The following is a 22,290-nucleotide window of genomic DNA, read 5'->3' as shown; positions in this document are numbered from 1 at the left end:
AATATATAACATATTGTACATTTAGGGGTTAAATATATATGTTCCTGTATGTGTTTATTTTAATAATGTTGACGTAATTCTCTTTTCTGAATCGGTGGATTTTCAGCTTTTCTATGCGGTGTTGATAAGAGGAAACGCATTTGACGCAGTGTCGCTGCATCTCATTGGGTTATCCTGATGTGTCGTCATATCCTGCAACCGTAGACCCGACAGAGTTGTTCGTGCTGAGTTTGTGCGATGAATGTAATGAACGCTCTGAGGTGAAATCTGTGCATGCATATTTATCTGTTGCAGTAAAGAGCGAAAGGACTCGATCCGGTTATAGAGTGAGCTGTTAAGCGTCGTTATGTATCGCGGTTCTAGGCCGCACCGCGGGAGCTTTCATCCTCCGCCGTCTCGTGGCTTCGGTCCCCGGTCTGGGCCTGGCCATTCTCCTGATCAGTACCGGCGCACTTCCCCGCGGAGGAGGTATTCATCACCCGGAGCAAGAGATCCGTCTGATGAGTATAGAGGAGGAGGAAGACCTCCGAGATCCTATGGGGTATGCAGGAAAAACATTACATTGCTCTTCTAGCTTCATTTACCAGCTTGTTTACATACAAAATGTGCCACTGTGGTACATGGTACCACCGTAATACAATGGCATATGTTGAATTAGCCTGGAGTTCAGTGTAAATATTCATGGAATATTAGTATGGATGCGACCCTGGTACCGTGGTGCTGCCATGTTTTTAGGGCACGGTGCCACGATAATATAATGTATCAACCGTGTAAATAACATGTTCTTTGAAAATGATAAGTGCCATAGCATCACCCCCTGATACTATAACCTACTTTTGTTTTACACTGATACTACACATTTAAAAAATATGTTGTTACCATGTTACATACCATGTAAACCGCATGGGATATGAATATGGTAACAATGTGCCATATTATTAATATTATCAGACATAATTGCTGTAAAATGTTATCATTACAGTACTGTAAGGGAATGATCAGTTGCAAAATAGAAACCCTCTTTCCATGCATGCCTGCAACATCATGATGTCTGGTAAAGTGTGAGTTGTTTAAGTAGTTAGTTGATTAAGTTATGTACCCATTTTCCAAAACAGAGATACAGCCCTTCACCTCCTCGTGCTGGTCTTCCTGTTGATCACAGTCTGGTCATAACTGTGGGCAATGAGCTGACCCATCCACCAGGCTATAAAGGCCCAGATTCATCCTATGTCCGGTAAGGAACTGCAAACAAGTGATCCACCCAACCTTGTCTCATATAATGAATGTTACTATAACTACATTTTTACCAACTAACTTTTACGTGCAGTGTTCTACGTTTCGCCGCAGTTGCCTGGGGAAAATAACACTAGAGGCTACAATGCCGGATTTGTGTTTTATTCACTTTTGCGCATAGCATGACTACAATGACTTATTATAAATGTATTATTTGTCACTCTATCACTCACACACTGCTATGTTATGATATAGATATTTCACATAATATCAATATGCATCCTTTTAAAAAAACTATACATTTTAACACTTGTATTGCAGACCTATCTACATTGTTACACTTATTCCAACATGATTAGCTTGTGTGGTAGATCACCTGATATACTGTTGTTCTTTGGACTCTGAAGACAATGGTTCAAGCATGCAAGCTAACACACGTGAGACAGAAGTGTCTTAGAAGCGGCTTAAAAGTATGAGGTTGCTTCAGGCAATGTGCTTTTTATATCACGTTTGCTTTTAGGACACTTTAGGTTTAGGCTAATGTTTTAGGTTAGGGAGGTACGTTTGACATATTTAAACAATCAAATTCTCACCTTAAACTTGGCCATTTATGACACAATGCAATGGGAAACTGCAGAGAAACGTAATGCATTTTGTTTAGCCAAAATGTTGCCATGGTAACAGAGTTTTAATGAGATCAGTCTGTATACATCGAAATTATTAATAGTAATCAGTCAATATTTGACCATATTGAGATTTTTGGCATTGGCCGCTTAGCCATTTATATTTGAGTTTATGGGCTCAATAATCCTTAAATTGTTTTCACTTCTACTTCAGTGTATGATGTTGTTTTTTCTGTCAACAGCGATTACAGTGCAGGAGATCAACAGTACAATAAGCCCTATTACTCTCCACGGAGGTCAAGCTATGATGACCACAGCGATAGGGGTGCAAGACGGCGCAGTCTTAGTCGTGGCAGGAGCAGGGGGCGGAGCCGCAGTCCTGGCTATGCACGCAGCAAAAGTCGTCCTCGTAGCAGAAGTCGGAGCTACAGTCGCGGCAGGAGTCCTGAGCGGGCGAAGAGCCGAGCACGGAGTAAGAGCCGGCCTCGTGGCAGGAGCTACAGTAGAAGTCGCAGCAGAAGCCGTAGTCCCAAACACAATAGAGCAAGGAGCAAGAGTCCTCACCGTAGCCGCAGCAGAGGCAGGAGCCGTAGCAGGGGGAGGAGCAGAGGAAGGAGCCGCGGTAGGAGCCGCAGTGTCAGTTGTAGTCGTAGCAGCAGCCGCAGCTCCAGTAGGAGTCGACGGGGCAGTGTCAACAGAAGAGTCCAACCAGGTGCAGAGGTGGAGGATTTTAGTGAGCTAGAGAAGGCTCGAAGACGGAAGGAAATTCAGGATACGCTTGTAAAGCCTGCAAAGTCGATTTTGAAGAAAAGGGTGGACTCTTCTGAGATGGATTCGCCCATGCTAGTGCAGGTAACAAACCTTCATCAGATTTTGGGAAATGATTTAACATCCAAAATGTGCAACTCTTTCTTAAGTCCAAAACTGTTGTTTTGATGACAATTAAGTGCTAATTCTCAAAAAAAGAAAAGATTACTCGCCCTCATGTTGTTCTAATTCTGTACGGAACATAGAAGAAGGTATTTTGAAAAATCTCCAAACTGCTGTTTACCATAACATGAAAGCAGGTCCAGAGGTTGTCAAGCTCCAAAATAGATAAAAATCTTCAAGCATGAGTCATAAACAGGTCATGGGCAAGTTTAAATATTCAACCACAAATTTGCTTTCATTTCGGCTCCGTTTGCTTACGTGCGCTGAACGCATTTGATTTGTGCTCTTGATTTACTTTAATTTCACTTTTGTGTAATTCCCATTATGCTTGGCCACTACAAGTTAATATACACATACATACAATACTCCGGGTATTTGTGGACTGAAGAGATGATGTTAAAATGAGGAGCGTAGTATACAGCTGTTGTGAGTTCAGTTTCACACAGAAACTCTTAAATGCATAGCAATGCCTGTGCAAGTTAAGATTTAATTAAAGAGACATATTAAAGGGATAGTTCACCCAACATTATTTACTCACCTTCATGCCATCCCAGATGTCTATGACTTACTTTCTTCGGCAGAACACAAATTAAGATGTTTATAAAATGTTTCAGCTCTGTAGGTTCAAACAATGCAAGTAAATGGGTGCCAAAATCCATATGAAGGGAGCATAAAAGTAATCCATGGCTGTGTTCACACAGTCAATGTTTGGAATGGACAACATTATTTACTTACAGGTGTGAGTCTTGAAATGTCCAGGTTTACAATAGGGCTGCAACTAACGATTATTTTGATAATCGATTAATCTTCAAATATGTATTTGATTAATCAGATAAAAATGTTATTTCCTGTATTTTATTAAAATATATATATATATTTTTTTTTTTTAAAAACCGAAATTATAAAGGCCGTAATGATTTAGTTAAATTTACATTCAGTAGAATTCATAATTGTATGCTCTCACAAAACTTGAAACAAACCCTGAATCATGAAAAGTTTGAATTTATTATTAATTTCAGTACAAATGGAAAACAGTTTCTTTCATTAATTGAAGACCACGAGGAGGTTAACCCAACATGACTCTACCCACCCTAGCAACTGGGCCAATTGGTTGCTTAGGAAGCATGTCTGGATTCACTCAACACGCCCTTGTGGCCATTAAGTTTAATAGAATGCATCAGTAGACTCATTTCACAATCCTTCAGGGCTGTATAAAGAATCAAAATGGAAATCTGATCATATGTGATTATTTAACTGCCATGGGCTGTGATTAAAGTCAGATAAACATGGTCTGTGTGCTCTTCAGAATAAACCAGCGACGCACTGATCTGTGCACGCGCGGGGGTGGCGGGGCTCATGAGCTAGTGTTTTTAGCAGGTTCAAGCATTCACTCAATTCCAAACATTAGTAACAGCTATAAAGTTATTATACAAAACGACAAACGCGGAACAGTAATGGAGAGTTTGACAGCAGTTCACAAGATGCAAAACTCAGAACTGCCAAACAAACGTCGCACATCCCGTTTCATAATAAAAGCTTCTGGTGAAGGTGAAATAAAACAACTGTACTTGCAATGTCAAAATAAAAAGCCCAGTTTAGGGTGAAGTAAATTGGACAGAAATATATTATTTATCTTTAACAAATCTTATCCTAAAAATAATAATTCAATATTACATTATATTAATAAACTTGACTGGGTTCCAAAGTAATAATTTAGTACCATGCCATATTCATCTGGTTTCCAAAAAACAATTGAAAAGTAGTTTTTGCACACCTTGTTCATTCACAAAGAATTAATTTTTAGTAAAAATATCTGAAGTTAAATAAGATTTTTAAGCTTTCATATATGATTGTATGTTAAATATAAACATGCAAATCAGTGAAAATGATTACATTTTAATGTAACTTGTGTTAATTTAGTGAAAAACTGTGCGGAATATGCATTCATTTTTAAATATAAATAGATATTTATACACTGGCTGTTTAGATGAAATTATGGTTCCTCTGATCCCTTAGAAAAATAAAACTTGAGCTGTTTTAGAGTAAAAACATAATTGGCGAGATATATATTGAATATCGTCAATTTGCAGAATAATATAGAGATACAATTTCTGAACCCATATCGCCCAATCGTAAGTGGAATCAGATATTACATTTGTCATTATCAGGATGATCAAATATCAGGACCTTTGCATTATTATACATAATATTCAGCATTATATACAGTTTAATATAGTACAATCATCTGTAAACGCAGTACAGATTTACTCTCGTGCTGAAAAGTGTTCACTGTATCGCATGTGCTCACATGAGAAATGATCTAAACGGTACTGCCGCTCCCTATACTCATATTACACAGTCTGCGTAGGGTACCAACTCCCTAGGGGAGCATCATGTTACTCAAGGGGGCTACCAGAAACTCCACCGGCTGCCCTTACGTGCACGTTTTACGTTATTCAAGGACCCAGTAGCAGTCACGGAACACAGACTATCACCTCACCCCTCGCAACTTTCGCACTGTGCCTCGCAACTCACATTCCAACAACCCCCTCCTCCCCCCACCAAAATCCAACTAATCGCTTATAAAAATCATTGTCGATGATTTCCATTATCGATTATTGATTTTAGCGATTAGTTGTTGCAGCCCTAGTTTACAGTAGTTTGAACGCTGTCTGTATGAACGAACAACTGTATACTAACAGCTGTAACCATAGTGACAGTGACTAACTGACGTCCATATCACCGGCATGTCTTATCACAAAAAGCTTTGAATGCTTTTTAACCGCGTGCAGGGCACAGCTTTTGTGTCGTGCAGCTCATGCTCATGAGAATTCAGATGACATGCAGCTCTTTTCTCTGTCTCCGTGAGAACACAAAAAGAAGAATTATAAAGTGAATGACAGAGCAGGGAGGAAAATTTATAGTAAAATATAAACTTTAATATTGATCAGTTTCTCACACACACCAATCAAATCACTTCACTACTGGTGGTTAAATCCATATATTCTGGAGTACTTTTATTTTGCCCTTATGTGCTCTTTGGAGCATCAAAATGTTGGCACCCATTCACATGCATTGTATGGTCCTACAGAGCTGAAATATTCTTCTAAAAATCATACTTTGTGTTCTACCGAAGAAAGAAAGTCATACACATCTGGGATGGCATGAGGGTGAGTAGCCTAAACAATGAGAGAATTTTCATTTTTGGGTGTTGATGAGAGAGGTCAATAGAGAATGGCCAGACTGGTTCAAGCTGACAGAGGCTACGGTATCTTAGATAACCCCTCTGAACAATTGTAGTGAGCAGAATAGCATCTCAGAATGCACAACATGTCAAACCTTTAGGTGAATGTGCTGCAACAGCAGAAGTGGTTCAACTTCTGTCAGCCAAGAACAGAAAACTGAAGCTGCAGAGGACACCGGCTCACCAAAACTTGATAGTTAAAGACTGGAAAAACATAGCCTAGTCTGATGATTCTCAATTTCTGCTGAGATACACGGATTTTGGGCCCACTACAGCCTCAGCTTTCTGTACTGGAGTTTGATTCATTAAATAGGACTCAAGTGTGAAACCTTAAAGAGTAGCCCAAGTCTTTTGTGCAGTCTGCTGTGTGGGTCAATGACGCTCGGATTTAATTTGTAGTTGTAACACGTTTACTAGCTTCATGGGAAAGGAGGTGGCGGGAACCGGCTGAACAGTCAAAATAATATTTAATTTAACCAAATAGAGACACAACACAAATGCACACATGGCAGCTGCATGTGGCTGTCTCGAACTGCCGCATTCCGCTGCACTTATCCCTCTCCTTGGCTGATTAGCCCGCACGTCTGGCCTCGCCCTCTTCCTTATCACAGTAGTGCTCACATAATGCAATAAAATTGGATTATACAGTATATTTGCATTAACATTAGGCCTATATGTTCACTGTCACTTATTGGGATTGTAAAATGTGATCAAAAGAGCTGCAAGAAAATTCTTTAAAAAGTCTCCTTTTGTATTTCGTGGAAGAAAGTTAAACGTGTTGGGAATGATATGATGACGAGTGAATAATGACAATTTCTATCTTTGGTTGAACTGTTCTTTTCATTCCAAAGTTCTTTGCCTCAACTCAGTTGGCCCACAAACTTACCGGTAGTTGAGCTTTTATTTTTTTAAAGTTAAGAAGCTTGTAGGTTAGTTGTTCATGCAGGTGTTCTACAATGTATTCTACTCATGCATAAATTGTTTACATATGCCAGAGATATATTTGATGTTCTCTCCATTCTTTCTTAAATATTTCACCCATGTTTAACCTACTATTGCTGGTTTTGTGTTTCAGCATAGTGATTCTCCTCGAGGAAACCCAGACGGTGGTCTTTCACAAGAGGCAGAACAGCTTTTGTGCGCACTGTCCAAAACTATAGATCCAGACCTGTTAGCATCAATGCTGGGGAAATGCGCTGATGCCAGTGCTCTTGAACAGCTGCTTGGCAGGATACAGCCAGCCAAAGACAGTGGAAGTGGCATGCAGCTCGCTAATGAGAAAGAAAGACCAGACAAATCAGACCTCAGTGAGTTCCTTGGAATGATGGCAGAGGCTGTTGCACAACCACCAACTAAAAAGAAAAGTCTTACAGATATTGAAGATGAGGAGAAATTTCTGTATGGAGACGAAGAGGAAGATGACAGGGTGGACAACAAGGTGAAACCAGCTAAGGAGATTCCACCAGATGGACAACCTGGCTTTCAGGACACTAGGTTCACACGGTCTCATGAGATTCAGAGAAATGAACATGGCACCACATCTTATGCTTTTGGTCATCCTGGAGAAGATGAAGTGAGCCATTCGCAAAGAGAGAGCAGTCAGCCAGACAGGCGTCGTTCTTCAGCTACTCCTGAGGTGCATTACAAAGAAGAGCCTGACGACTTGCCACCTGGAGTTGCACCTCAGGATTTCAAAGAAAGGAAGGAGGTGGAGGAATATGAGAAGATTCAAGACTTACTGAAGACCATCGGCTTGGACTTGGGTGTAGCTGACATCAGCAAGATGGCCACTAGGACGCAAGACCGCCTCCACGGTAACACCCCTGCAAAGAAGGCACCCGTTCGCCGGCAGTCCAATAGAAAGCACAGGAGCCACAGCAGGAGTTACAGTAACAGTAGCAGCAGCAGCAGGAGCTCCAGCAGAAGCTGCAGTCGGAGTAGCAGCCGAAGCAGAAGTCGAAGCAGCAGCTTTGATTGCACTTCAAGGCGCAGCAAGAAGAAGCCAGTTTCTCCGGAACACAGATCTTCAAGCTCCCAGAGTCAGAACAAGAAGGAGAGTCGCCCTAGCGTTACTGAAAGCGGGTGGCCTACCACAGCAACTGCAACTCCCGGGACACAGGTGTATCCTCCCCGACACAACCTCTCGACACACCAGATGCCTACCTACCCTCAGCCAGCCCCATGTGGGGTAATGCCACCCGACTACCCTCCTGGTGGTTACGACCCATATGGCAATTATATTCCATATATGCCTCCGGGATGGCCAATGTACCCACCTCCAGGTATGCCGCTGCCACCTCACAGTCCAATGGATCCCTACCGACTCCCCAACATGGAGCGACCTTTTGTAAAATTGATTGGAACGGGGGCAAGTGAAGGGAAAGAGACTGATGTTAAAGGTTCGTTATTTGTATGTATTTGTTTGTAGTTATACTTTGTACGTCACAATCGACCAACTTGGTTTGATGCATTCTTTCAGCACCCTCTAAATTGGAAGATGTGGCCTCTAAAGCAATCACTAGTGGCAGTCAGTGGCGAGTTATTGAAGATAAGAACACTGCCAGCCAAAAACAAAAGGTAAGTCCTTCAGTGTGAAGCAATTTCGTATGGGAATGTTTTTGTCATTATTTTCAAGTCATGTTGTGACAAGCCTGTGTTCTGTTAGTTCCTTCCTGGAACACAAAAAGAGAATTTTGGAAGAATCTTCATGCACACAATGGCTATAGTGACATAAAGACGAAAAGGAACATACATGCTACTGTATATAAGAACCACAAAAGTAGTACGCCAGCAAAGCTCAATCTCATCACATTTAGGTTAGAAAATTGCGTGTTTCTGCAAGTGTGATATCGAAACCCAAAACACCATTGGTGTTTTAACCAAGTGCAACATGCCTGTTTGAACAGGGATGATACAATGATGCGATCTTTAGGGTGATCAAGTGGTTTTCTCTTCATTGCATTTGGAGAGGGGGGGGCACAAAGTAAATAGATGGGGTAGTGCCCCCTATAGCTCCCCCTCAGACCTGGCCATGCATCTTTGGAGTGGGGGAGGGGGTGTTTAGGGTGGGCAAGTGGTTGTCTCTTCATTGGTTAGGGAGGGGTGTCAGAAGTTTCTGGGTGCACAAAGAAAATCTGCCCCCTTATCTGCCCCATCATAGACCCGGTCATGCATTTGATTATGCAGAATGGAGATTGAGATTCTAGAATTACATTTTGGAGAATTATGACTTATATTTTGATCTGTTCCTCATAAAAAGCTATTGTATGGCTTTAATAGACATATAGCAAAAATAAGGTACATGAATCGTATCGACAACTTTTATGGTGCTTTTATTGTCCTTTTTGGAGTTCGAAAAAAGTGACTACTATCTTTGCTGTTGTATGGAAAAGAGCTGTAAGTTATTCAAGGATTGTCCTTTTTTGTGTTCCACTGAAAAACAATAACAGGATACAGGGTTTGAAACAACTTGTTGGTGTGTAAAAATGGCAGAATTTTACTTTTTGGGTGAACTATTCCCTGAATATTGTCAAAACGTTTTGTGCTGGTAAAGAAATTTGAGGCTCAAATAAAATTCTCTTTTAGGTCACTGAAGAGCTTGCAAAGCTAAAAATGGAAAAAGAAGTACGACTGAAGAGGAAAGAAAATCTCTTAAAGGAGGTGGAGACATTGAGAAAGGAGCAAGGTATTTCCCTCTCAATTTACACTCACTAAAGCACTTTATTAGGAACACTAGTGTTGTAGCCCATCCTCCTCAAGGTTCGACATGTGCGTTCTGAGATGCTGTTCTGCTCACTACAATTGTACAGTGGGGTTATCTGAGTTACCATAGCCTAGGGTTGTCATGATTATAAAATTTGGCTGACAATTGTCAAACAAATAATTGTTATTATGACGATAAATTGTCTATTTTAGGGCTATGACTATTAATTGTCTCTTAGGGTTATCACGATTAATTGTCATATAAATTGTCATATTTCTTAAGTTGTAATTGAGTGAGCCTCTACTGATGAAGATCCCCTCAGAGCGCTTGAAACGCTTCAGACGCACTTCTGGACAGGAGCTGCTCTGGTTGACAACCACGGTGCAGCTCAGTGAGGCTCAAAGTTAAACTGAATGACACACAAACGCACCATTGATGGCATTTATATATTCGCTTAAAAATCCCTTATTGGGCATTAAAATGTGATTGGAATTTAAAGTGTAAAATAATCGCATTATCTCACATAACCAGTCTGGGGGCCTGGGTAGCTCAGTGGTAAAGATGCTGGCCACGACCCCTGTAGTTCGCTAGTTCAAACCCAAGGGCGTTCTGATTGACTCCAGTTGGGTCTCCTAAGCAGCCAAATTAGCCCAGTTGCTAGGAAAGGTAGAGTCACATGGGTTAACCTCCTTGTGATCACTATAATGTGGTTCGCTCTTGGTTGGGCACGTGGTAAGTTGTGCTTGGATGTTGCGAACCTCCACACATGCTATATCTCCGCGGTAACACGCTCAACAAGCCACGTGATAAGATGCACGGGTTGCCGTTTTCAGACGCGGAGGCAACTTAGATTCTTACTCTGCCACCCGGATTGAGGCAAATCACTACGCCACCACGAGGACTTGGAGCATATTGGGAATTGGTCATTTCAAATTGGGAGAAAATACCCCAAAAATTCTAATAAATAATCATGACAGTCCTACTGTAGCCTTTCTGTCAGCTTGGACCAGTCTGGCCAAACGAGGACCTCTGTCATAAATGAGGCATTTTTGTCCGCAGAACTGCCGCTCACTGGATGTTTTTTGTTTTTGACACCATTCTGAGGCTGTTGTGCTGTTACAGAAATACTCAAACATTAACGTAAGCTCCTAACCTGTAACTGCATGATTTATACATTACAATGCTGCCACATGATTGGCTGATTTGATAATCGCATGGATAATTAGGTGTACAGGTGTTCCTAATAAAGTGCTTGGTGAGTGTGTAAGTGAAATTTTACCATTATAAACGGTATTTAAGGGCATGTATTACCCCATCTGTTTTGTCCTTTTAAGGGGAACTCCTAAGAAAGAAGCGAAGGGAGAAGGATGGGCATAAGGACCCTGTCCTCATAGAGCTCAATAAGCTCCAGGAAGATGCGATGGCTCGAATCTCCAAACTACGTTCTGAACAGAAGGAGGCTGATAAAAAACATGAAGAGCTGGTCAAGGTAGCTCTCATCCTTGGTATAGACTACAAAGACTCCAAGAGGTCTGGGGATGGGCAGCAGCCTGCTCAGAGTAAGAAGGAATCGACCAGAAGCCCAGTGAAATCGGGGGCCTCCACCAGCACCTCATGCAATAAGGTAGAGTTGCTAATGCTGTTACAGGAAAGGTACATAAAGTTACTTGCCCTCGATTAGCCTGTTTAAAAATGAAATCATGTGGCTAGGACTGGGTGGTAAAGACAAATGTATCCTTTTGCTCTGAAATGGCTTATAATGGCTTTAATTTTTTTTGTCAAACGAAAGAGCCATCATTTCGATCCGAATTCAGTTGTATAAAACAGTTAAAATCTAGTTGAACAAAAAAGTTTTAAACTAAATTTTTTAGAAATGTTTTTTGTTTTATTCTAACAATGCAATAATAACTAACAGCAACATTTACATTCATATATTTTACTAAACAATTTTTATGTAGTGAATATTCATGGGACATCATTTTTAGGTATTCCACATAATATGTTGGTAATTTTATAATATTACTGGTTTTATTATTTCACAGTTAATACAGTTTGTACATTACTACAATGTGTCTTTAAGCTAATTTTGTTCTGTATGTAGACACCATGTTGGAGTTGAATGGGATATATTTACTTATGTTTGACTGACATTTTCCCACCAACTAATTTGCTATTCATACAAATGAATAATGTCAAAATGTAGATTGTGCGCTTGCAACAGACCTTTTCCTTTTTACAGATGCTTTTAGTCCAATGCAACTTCCTGCACAGTAATTGCAGGAACATTCTCCCGAAATTTTGACCATGGGTCAGATATTGCTAGGCCTTATTCACAAATCTGCTTAATCTGCGATCAAGCCCATGTAACACTTGCCTACATTGATCCAGCCTCCTCACTCTTCTTGCGAAGTTTAGCCAGCAAGGCCGGGCTCGGCCCTTGATAAATCCATCACTTTTGAATTGATGACAACATTGCAGCCTAACATGTCTTTGCAGTTTCGTGATTTTGATTTAACTTCAGAAATGTTACACTGAATTAACAAAATAACAGCTCATTTGAAATGCTTGTGGCTTTAGACAGATGTAATGGTTATTTAAAAAATGTCTCTTCTCTAAGATGTTTAAACAATTGCGATTTGTCAGATTTAGCACCAAAAAAAATCATTGTGCAAACCTTTATTTTCTTCAGCAGTACTTATCATGAATGATTTGAACGTCCTGTTTCGAATGGAAAAGTCTGATACAACCAAATAGATCTTACATATTTATCATATTTATCAGCATGAACATATCAGACTATTTTAGGGACTTTTTTTCTATAGCTTTGGCTCAGCTACCCCACAAGTCTGTTAGATAATCATTTGCATATAACCAGGTAGGCCTAAATGTTAAATCACTATCTATATATTTTTAAGAACATTTATTTATTTTTGGTCTGAATCTTTCTAGTTTTCTGCTAAAGGCAAACATTGAAAATGTGTTACTTTGTCTTTAGCTTAAAGATAAATATTCACTGCAGAGGTGTTCTGACATCTTAATTTTCCTCAAACTGTTTTTTATTGCTTTGGCAATTATTTTGAATGAATAAATGTACACCATACAATTTGAACTGTATATAAAAGCCATTTCAAATCTCATTTTGAAGTTGCTTTTTAAAACCATTTATTTAAAATCGATTACATTCAAATAGTAAACCCATGGGTAACTTCTCCCGACTGGAAAACAGATGGCCTGTTTTGCAAAGGTGAGTGTACTATGACAAACTTTAATGATTGGCAATCAGGATTTGACTTTCTCTGACAAATGTTTGCTAATTTATTTCTATTTAGGTACCTCATCAGCATTTGATTTTTTTTTTCTTTGCTTGCTTTGGCACCTTTACTAATGCATTATTTGTATTCCCTGAACAATCTAGGCTGCCCCATCTAAATCAAAAGCCACTTCTGAAAAACTCAAGGCGTCGCTTCCGTCGAGCAGCCGTACTCTGGACACTGCTGACGAGCAATTTGAGTACTACGATGCAGGAAACCACTGGTGTAAAAACTGCAATGTTACCAGTGGATCAATGTTTGACTATTTCATGCATTTACACAGCAAAATACATAGGAAGGTATGTGCTATCATTGTAATTGAATGTTTTATTGGAATTGTGCTTCTTCTCTGCTTTAGTCATCCATTATTTTCCTTTCCTATAGACTCTAGATCCTTACGAAAGACCATGGGCAAAATCAGAGAGTGAGAAAAAACATCCAGTGGGAGAGAGGACTTCAAAGCCAGCAAAAGGTAACAATTTATTTGAATAATGTTATAGTCCATCTGTAAAGTTAGGATCAATTTATGGTAGGATGTGGCTATCTCAAAAATCCTAAAATAATTTGTAAAGTTATCATTATGGAACCAGAATCATTAAGTGGAATCTGAATTGGAACCAAAATCATTAAATTCCTTATCAGGGTTCCCATGCGTCCTGGAAAACCTGGAATTTTGCAATACAGTTTTCCAGTCATGGAAAATAAGGATAATGCCAAAATCTCCTGGAAAATCATGATTTGTCCTGGAAAATATTTAAAACTGTTTGACTATTACTAACCAGATTTTTTTACATTTACAAAAACATGGTAGCGATTAAAACTCAGGAAAAGAGCAAAATACATACATTTGTATCGTTTTGTCACTGCTGGTGGCTGCGCATTATGAAATTGTCAACGGATAACTGTCATAAACAAATCTATGTCACATACATTCTGTGCTCATCTACTGTCATCGATGCTTTTAGGATTGATATAGTGCAAAATACTAAAAAATTTATATAAAAAATATATTGTTTTTTAATTCCAACTTTGCTGTTGTGTTAACCAAAAAACATTTGAGTTATAAACTTTAGACAACAATGATGTTCGGACCACAGTTCGTTTTTTTATTTTTATTTTAATTCACACCCTTGGTTGTTATCATGATGATTCGGCCTTAATACCCCAGGATGTGAATTAAGTCTGAGTCTGCTTATACCACGGTTACCACATGTAGTATGCGGAAAACACAGATGCAGTCTAGCCATAAAAATGCCTCTAGATAAAAAAATATGCTGAATTCATGGAATATGACACATTTGGAAGAAAAGATATTTTTTTAATGGACAATTAATAACATTTTAATTGTGATATGTCCTAGTGTATTAATGAAACTGCAGAAGTCTGTAATTTAATTGAATAAATATCTAATATGGGAGGGCCTGTGTAGCTCAGCAAGTAAAGACGCTGACTACCACACCTGGAGCCACAAGATCCAATCCAGGGCATGCTGAGTGACTCCAGTCAGGCTTCCTAAGCAACCAATTGGCTCTTCGTGGTCACTATAATGTGGTTCTCGGTGGGGCATGTGGTGAGTGGATGCTGCAGAGAATAGCGTGAGCCTCCACTTGCGCTACGTCTCTGGTAACACGCTCAACAAGCCACGTGAAAAACTGCATGGGTTGACTCTCTCAGACACGGAGGCAACTGAGATTTGTCCTCCTCCACCCGGATTGAGGCACTAAGTCACTTCGCCACCACGAGGACTAATTGGGAATTGGGCATTCCAAATTGGGAAAATTTTTTACAAATTCTAATCTGTAAGTGATGCACACTTCAAAATGAATGTGTGAAGCCGCTCATACACTGAAAACACCCTTAATCATGATCATCACGTGCTTTCACTCTTGTGTGTGTGAGATGACCGTGGCAGAGAGCACTCTGAAGTGTGCAGCACATACACAGACTATGTATCTTTACAGGGATTAATAATCACTTTGGACCATGTAGCAAACTGCTTATCTGGAGGTGAGAAACATTGTAAAAAACGAACAAAAACACAAAATAAAAGCTTGATTTAAATGGACACATGATTGTTTTCTTAAGTACTACACTTGTGGTGCACATAAATTGTCCTGAAAAATTGTGCCTTGAAAAGAGTGGGAACCTTGCTTATGATTCTACATCCCTAATTGCTGCCATTTCGATTGCAGTGGCATAAATTGTGGTTTTCTTACAGTGTGCCTCATAGGGCAAGGATAATTACCAACAAAGTGTAATGGTTTTTGATGGTTAAATTGATGAATTTCTTGCTGCATACCCTCTTCCAGGCTCGGAGTTCTTGATACCTATACGGGGATTCTTCTGCCAGTTATGTGAAGAGTTTTTTGGGGATCCCATTTGTGCTGAGGCTCATGTCACCTGCCATGCTCACAATGAGAAATACAAGGTAACTGCTTGAATACCATGAAAAATAATTTGTGCAGTACAGTATCATTTGTATATTGCAAAAATGTTGTAACTGTAATCTAACTGGTCTAGAATTTTAAGATGTTTTTACCAATGGTATGGAATAGTCCACCCAAAATGTATTTCTTTTTTAATTATTTACCCTCTTGTTATTCCAAACTCCTTTGCTGTTATTTTCTTCAGTGGACACAAAAAAAGTCCCTTTTTCATAAAAGGACAGTTTATAGCCCTCCAACCAGGGCTGTCACGTAAATTCATGAGGCTCAAGACAAAATTGTATGGGTGGGGATGTCCTTCCTCCAAGCCCTTCAGTAACCTTTCAAATCAAACCTTCAAAGCATTTTAATTTTATGATTGGTTACTGGCTGTGTAAAAATATGTGGCACTCATGGCGCAATACACAGTGCAACAACACAGACACATATGTGCATCCCCCATTCCTCTGAGCTGCCAAAATGTCCAAAACAAAAATGCACATTCCTAATATGTACAAATGTCATACGACAATTGCATACAGGTCCAAAGAGTTCAGACGTTTCCTTCACATTTACTAAATGGATGTCAATGAGCCTCTCCAAATATCACACAAATAGCTACATTTTTAACATCAATTGGAGTGAAGTCTTTAAAAAAAGGTTTATTTTTTAGAGAGAAAAATACAGTACACAGTGCAAAGCAAAGGGTTCCATAAGTTCTATCAAAACAGGTAGTCTTCATATAGGATATGTAGTAGGGGCAAAATTAAATGTTTTTAGGATGAAGTGTTGCTTTGAATCAACTTAATTTTATTTTTTGGACATGATGTGATTGCCTCATGTGTTTGATTTTTATCAACAGGAAAAAATGTATGAAAATCCCCTCTACGAACAAAGAAGGAACTTGGACCGTCAGGCTGGCTTAGATAGTCAGAAGAGTTCAGAGCACAAGCGAAAACGAGAAGACGACGATCAAAATGATGTGAAGAAATCCAAACTTGGCAAAGAAATAAAAATGTTGATTGATGATGTGGAACCAAAACAACAGTACAGCAAGGAGGATGCATACAGGAATATCAAAGAGAATGAGCATGAAATCGAGGAGCATTTCAAATACAGAAAAGATTATATAGATAAACAGAAATACAAGGAGGAGGATGAGAGAACTAGATACAAAGAAGAGGAGAGAAACAAGTATAAGAAAGAAGAGGAATACATGTATAGGTACAGGAAGGAGGAAGGGGAGAGATCCAGGTATGAAGAGGACAGATATAGAGACCGGAATGTCGATGAACGGTATCGATATAGGGATGAGGATGATAAATATAGATTCCGAAAAGATGACGCTAGAGGCCGACACATTAGAGAAGAAGAGAAGCCCAAGTATGGCAAAGAAGAGGATAAGAGGGGCAAATACACTAGGGAGGCAGAAAAGTCATCCAAATACAAAGATGAGGATGATGGGAGGTGGCCAAAATCAAAGTGGGAGGAGGCAGAGGAAAGTAATGGAAAATATGGAAAGAAAGACCAAAAGGGAAAGTCAGGAATTTTCAAAGATGACAAGGAAAGCATCAGGAAGTCCAATGTTAAAGACATCAAAGTAGAACCAGAGAAACCAAGTGAGGCCCCTAAAATCTTATGTGGGCCGAGCCCGGCCTTGCTGGCTAAACTTCGCAAGAAGAGTGAGGAGGCTGCCGCTCGACCTGGCTTTGGAAAATTCAGCCGAAAAAAGCCATTGAAGACACAACTGGAGAAGGAAGCAGAGAGAATAGCAGCACAATTCATAAAGGAAGATGAAGAAAGTATGCCTACAGTAGACGAAGAGAACAAAGATTCTGAACTAGATGCTTTTACCAAGTCTATCGCTGCTGCAAAATCTATTGCAATCAAATTATCAGCAAAATCTGTGCTTCCACCTTCTGATGAATGGCTGACTTACAATGAAAATAAAAGTAGTCCCAATTTAGTCCCTACTCCTATGGTTATTAGGAAGTCCTACACTGGTGTGCAAAATAAACCAGCAACTGCAACAAGTGACAAACCTCCTGGACCCGTTAAAGGAAATCAGACACAAGTGTGTCCAGCATTGCCAGCAGACCTCATCTCCAAGGCATTTAGTGGTGAAGAGGTGAAAATAAAACCTAAAAAGGACATCCCTGCAAGCCCTATAGATATCTTGGGCACCGCGGTACCACATGTATACTCCCCTGCAGTGGCAGAAAAGGAAAATGTCCCCCAGATGAAACCTGTTACTCAAAGTAAATGCACTGTTACTCTCGAATCTGATGTAGCTGCTCCTGGAGTGCCCGAGGAGGATCAAAAGCTCACCATAATCCTTCGTCCTCCTCCTCAGCTTCCTTTTAACTCCACTGGCCCTCCTACAAAATCTGTGAAGCCAAAGACCACTCTTGCAGCAGGAATAGCAAAAGATTTGTTTGACATTTTCTACAGTGGAAACACAGCTGTTAAAAGTTCTGTTGGTACCAGTGTTGGCAACAAACAAGACTCTGTCTTTACACCTCCAGATAATGACTTAAGCATTAAGACAGCATCTGAAGGTAATGAGTCCAACAAAAAAGAGAGAAATTATAGTGTTTTTGCAAAGAGCATAGAAATTCCCCAGGATGAAGGCTCACAAGTTGCACAGAGCGAAAAAACCCTCAAGAATGCAGACTCACAAGCTGTCCAGAGTACAGAACACCCTAAGGATGAAGGCTCGCAAGTTGCACTGAGCGAAAAACACCTCACGAATGCTGACTCACAAGTTGTCCAGAGTATAGAACACCCCAAGGATGAAGACTCTCTATTTGTCCAGAGCGAGGAACCCCCAGAGAACGAAGACTCACTAGTTACACAGAACGAAGAACCCCCCGAAATCGAAGACTCAGAAGTTTCCCAGAGCAAAGAACTCCCAGAGTTTGAAGAATTGCATGTTGCACATAGTGAAGTATTATCACCCAAGATTGCATACTCAAAAGTTCCACAAATTGAAGAAACTCTAGAGAACGAAGACTCTGAAGTTTCACAGAGTGAAGAACCACTCAAAAACAAAGCCTCAGAAGTTGAACAAGCATCTGAGGATGTAAATCTAAATGAAAATATTGATTCAAAAGTGGAAAAGCTTGATGAACAACAAGTCTTTACTTTAGAAATCTCTGAGGGTGGTGAAACCATGATGGATGTTGATGGTTTGGACACAATGCAACTAAACAATAATGAAGAGGAAAACCCTCTGGAATCTGAGGATCCAATGTCATTGTCCCCCCTTCCAGGTTCTTTCACTGAGCAACTGAACTTGGACACATTTGAATTCAGCTTTGAGCCTTTGTAAAGGACCTTCTGAGAGTAGGTTTAGGGATCTACATGTTGTCTCTGAATGTAAATAAGTGATTTTGATGTATTCTCACATGTTATCTCTGAATGTAAATAAGTGATTTTGATGTATTCTGTTTATTTGCTTGATCCAGGTAGAATATTTCATGTCTATTCTTAACCTTTTGGCAGGTAATGCTAGTGAAACATGGACTGAAAATTCATTCATTCTGAAGTGGCTGCAGGGAAAGGAGTCCCTTCTAAGAGAATGAAAACTTTCAAGTAATGAATCCTTAATATCTGTAAGAGTTTCACAATATACTTGTGAAAAGCACCTGTTTTTTGAGCTTTTTGTTTTCCCAATTCTGTTTTCAGCTGAAATCATTACTTTTTTTGAACAAAGGTAATGTAAAATATATATATAATACAAATATGATGTGTATCAAACATTTCAGACTCTAAAACCATTAGCTCTGTTCATTCCATTTAAATGAATGAAGATATTTTAATACAGGAGCCAGAAAGATCCAGGCTCAGAAGAGAGAAATGGAGTGGAGTTCATGCTTCAAGGACATATGCATATGCATTACCCCTCTTGCCCGAAAATGTCAACCTTGACCTGTACAATTCTTATCACACTGTGTGGTGTATTGATGGGTTTTCTTTCTGGTTTCTGTTTTTTAATGAATTAATCCTGTTTTGGTTCTGTTTACAATGCTAACATGCTAGTTTGATATCTGTAAACAAATAGTTGATGTAACTGCACAAGTTCTGTGCTAGCTCAAATAAATTACGGCTTCCCTTTCTGTTTGCTTCTTATTTATAAACTTGTTGATACAATTCATTCTGTACTTACTTATAACCTTGTTCCCACATTGTGTCATAACTTTGTCTCACTGACAATCATAAACTTCACATACACGGATCAGCCACAACACTAATGCACCAAGCCCAGACAGAGTGGTTATCTGAGTTACTGTAGACTTTGTCAGTTCAAACCAGTCTGGCCATTCTCTGTTGACCTCTCTCATCAACAAGACATTTCCATCCACAGAACTGCAACTCAGTGGATGATTTTTGTTTTTGTCAACATTCTGAGTAAATTCTAGAGACTGTTGTGCATGAATCCCAAGAGATCAACAGTTACAGAAATACTCAGACCAGCCCATCTGGCACCAATCATCCATGCAATAATCTAATCAGCAAAATTGTGTTGCAGCAGTGTTGTGCATACAATCATGCAGATACTGGAGCTTCAGTTAATGTTCCCGTCAGCCATCATGGGGTGTGATCTCAGTGATTTGGACCATGGCATGATTATTGGTTTGGGTATTTCTGTAATGGCTAATCTCCTGGGATTTTCACACACAACAGTCTCTAGAATTTGTATGGAAATGTCTTGTTGATGAGAGAGGTCAACAGAGAATGGCCAGACTGGTTTGAACTGACAGAGTCTACGGTAACTCCGATAACCACTCTGTACAATTGTGGTGAGAAGAATATAATCTCAGAATGCTATTCTGTTATGTGGGTTGGCGCAGCACAAAGGGGGACCTACACAATATTAGGCAGGTGGTTTTAAAGTTGTGGCTGGTCTGTGTATGAATGCAAAGAATAATGCTAGTATTTGTTAACATTCTGTAACTGTTGACTTTACTGAGCATCTTAAATTTGAGATTACTTAATTTGTGTAATTTTTTTTTTATTATTGATTATTTGTAATTGTGCATTGTTTACATGCAAATACTTTTCCACAGTTCTGAATGGTCAGGATTTAAAATAATCATAAAAGCTATATTATGATATAATTATATTGTATTATATGTTGACATCTTAAGGTATTTTTCCAGCCTGTCTAATTGAAATACTTAAATTGATTTTTCATAATGATTTTTCATGTGTTTTAATGACAATAATAATACAGCTGAAACTGACATCTGCAGATATGGGGGCTGAAGCAACAGCAAAAAATGAAGCTGCTCTGAATCCATGAAGGTAAGTGTTAATGTCCAGTTTATGAATTTTTACTGTGATCAACATCAATTGGGGACAGTGGTTTATAGTGCAACAAGTTCTACCAGTTAGGCTAATTGACACCATTTATTAGATTGCTAATTTATTGCAATTAATATTTTGTGTGTGTGGGCATGTATATAAACTAACACATTGGTTGAAAATAACATTTAAAGATACTTCATAATTCGTATGAAAAGTGTCTTTTGTGTTTCAAATAAAATACTTTTCATTTGAATCGTGTCCAATTTGTGTAGTGTGTGCCTCTATCAAATTAATATACAGTATCACACTGAAATACTTTATTCATATGAACAGATGGCTATAGATTCCCCTGTTTGGCTCTTTTGTGATTGAATCCTAATATTTTTTTTATTATTAATATAAATTGCCTATAAATATAAGATATATAAGCAAGAGTGCGATATGGCCCTACATCAGCATTGCTGTGAATCGGCCACAGGCAGAGTGCCGTTGGTAATGAAGGGGTGAGACTATGCAAAAGTTTTTAGGATTAAAATTAACAATTAAAAAGTTGTTAAAATATTGTAGTTAACCACAAACTGCCTTCCGCAAAGAAAAACATTAGTGTTCAACTCTAATATAATTTAAAGAAACAAGCTATTCAGATTCACTTAAATTTGTTAAAAATATCTAGGAATTAAGTCTGTTACAACATTTTATTTGATCGAGATCAGCCAAAGCATGCAGCAGTGAAGCCATCTAACTGACTGAGGCGGAACATTGTTATGACCAAACGCGACACGCACCATCGCCAGAACGCAAGCAGGGTCAGAGTTGGTGTGGAAAAGATCATTTTTAGGGAGCTGTCACCCTGCACCACCCTAATGGCGCCGCCCCTGAATGAAGGTTTTTATTGAAGTGAAGTTAACATAAAATTAGCTTATTTTATGAATGATGTAATTTAGAGCCAAATAAGGTGCACACACACACACACACACATATATATATATATATATATTTTGTTTTTTTTTACTTTTTTGATGTTAGTGTTATTACATTTCTTTCATTAATATGTATATATATATATTGTTTTTACTTGTGTATTATTTTTGGGTCATTATCTAAGCCATTATCTATACTACAAGCCAGTACTATAACTACAAATCTTGGAGTGCAAACATGAAATATAATATTTGACACAATGTAAAGTAATGATGTAAATGTGTAACACTTGGTATAAGATAAAGAATATCTTATTTTTTTAGAGAAGGCCCAAATGATCTGTTGGACTTCTTATCTTCTTTAACAACATTTTAACCATGTATTATAAGAATTCCATAGTAGCATATCTTTTATACAATTAAAAAGGTTACGTTTATTAGTGAATAGACAATAATGATTATTATGCTAAATAACCATTCAAACTATGCATCTTTATATCATTAGGTTGTAACGAAATATAATATAAAAAAACTGATTATACTATTATTCTGAAGATGGTACCTCAATTGACTTAAAATGCATCAAAGGGTGT

General features: G+C 38.9%; 1 protein-coding gene across 7 annotated transcripts; it reads left to right on the top strand.

The window, feature by feature from the left end:
* Positions 1 to 201: 201 nt before the first annotated feature.
* Positions 202 to 20,968, top strand: LOC127618203 (zinc finger protein 318-like). 7 transcript variants are annotated; one of them, XR_007967415.1, is made up of 13 exons: positions 202 to 541; positions 1,116 to 1,234; positions 2,099 to 2,708; positions 7,106 to 8,429; positions 8,510 to 8,607; positions 9,616 to 9,715; positions 11,068 to 11,357; positions 13,149 to 13,343; positions 13,429 to 13,516; positions 15,354 to 15,472; positions 16,330 to 18,812; positions 18,972 to 19,061; positions 19,294 to 20,968. XR_007967415.1 is itself a non-coding variant. In XM_052090520.1 (12 exons), the coding sequence occupies exons 1-11, from the start codon at positions 347 to 349 to the stop codon at positions 18,796 to 18,798; spliced, it is 5,607 nt and encodes a 1,868-aa protein (XP_051946480.1). In that variant the 5' UTR covers positions 202 to 346; the 3' UTR covers positions 18,799 to 18,812; positions 18,972 to 20,968. The 7 variants fall into 7 exon arrangements, 2 of the variants coding, with proteins under 2 accessions (XP_051946480.1, XP_051946479.1); XR_007967412.1 differs by having other exon boundaries at positions 19,155 to 20,968; XR_007967414.1 differs by adding an exon at positions 19,155 to 19,182 and having other exon boundaries at positions 16,330 to 19,061.
* Positions 20,969 to 22,290: the final 1,322 nt, after the last annotated feature.

This window comes from Xyrauchen texanus, chromosome 24 (assembly GCF_025860055.1).
Source record: "Xyrauchen texanus isolate HMW12.3.18 chromosome 24, RBS_HiC_50CHRs, whole genome shotgun sequence".
In the NCBI taxonomy this organism is placed as follows: domain Eukaryota; kingdom Metazoa; phylum Chordata; class Actinopteri; order Cypriniformes; family Catostomidae; genus Xyrauchen; species Xyrauchen texanus.
This window is presented reverse-complemented; position numbering and strand designations above follow the sequence as displayed.

What these genes read in the sequence shown, in the direction of transcription:
- LOC127618203 (XM_052090520.1), top strand. Translation starts at nt 347, where the DNA reads ATGTATCGCGGTTCTAGGCCGCACCGCGGGAGCTTTCATCCTCCGCCG. An exon ending in CTGCCAGCCAAAAACAAAAG is followed by an intron (nt 8,608 to 9,615) that starts GTAAGTCCTTCA and finishes ATTCTCTTTTAG; the next exon opens with GTCACTGAAGAGCTTGCAAA. An exon ending in CCAGCACCTCATGCAATAAG is followed by an intron (nt 11,358 to 13,148) that starts GTAGAGTTGCTA and finishes TGAACAATCTAG; the next exon opens with GCTGCCCCATCTAAATCAAA.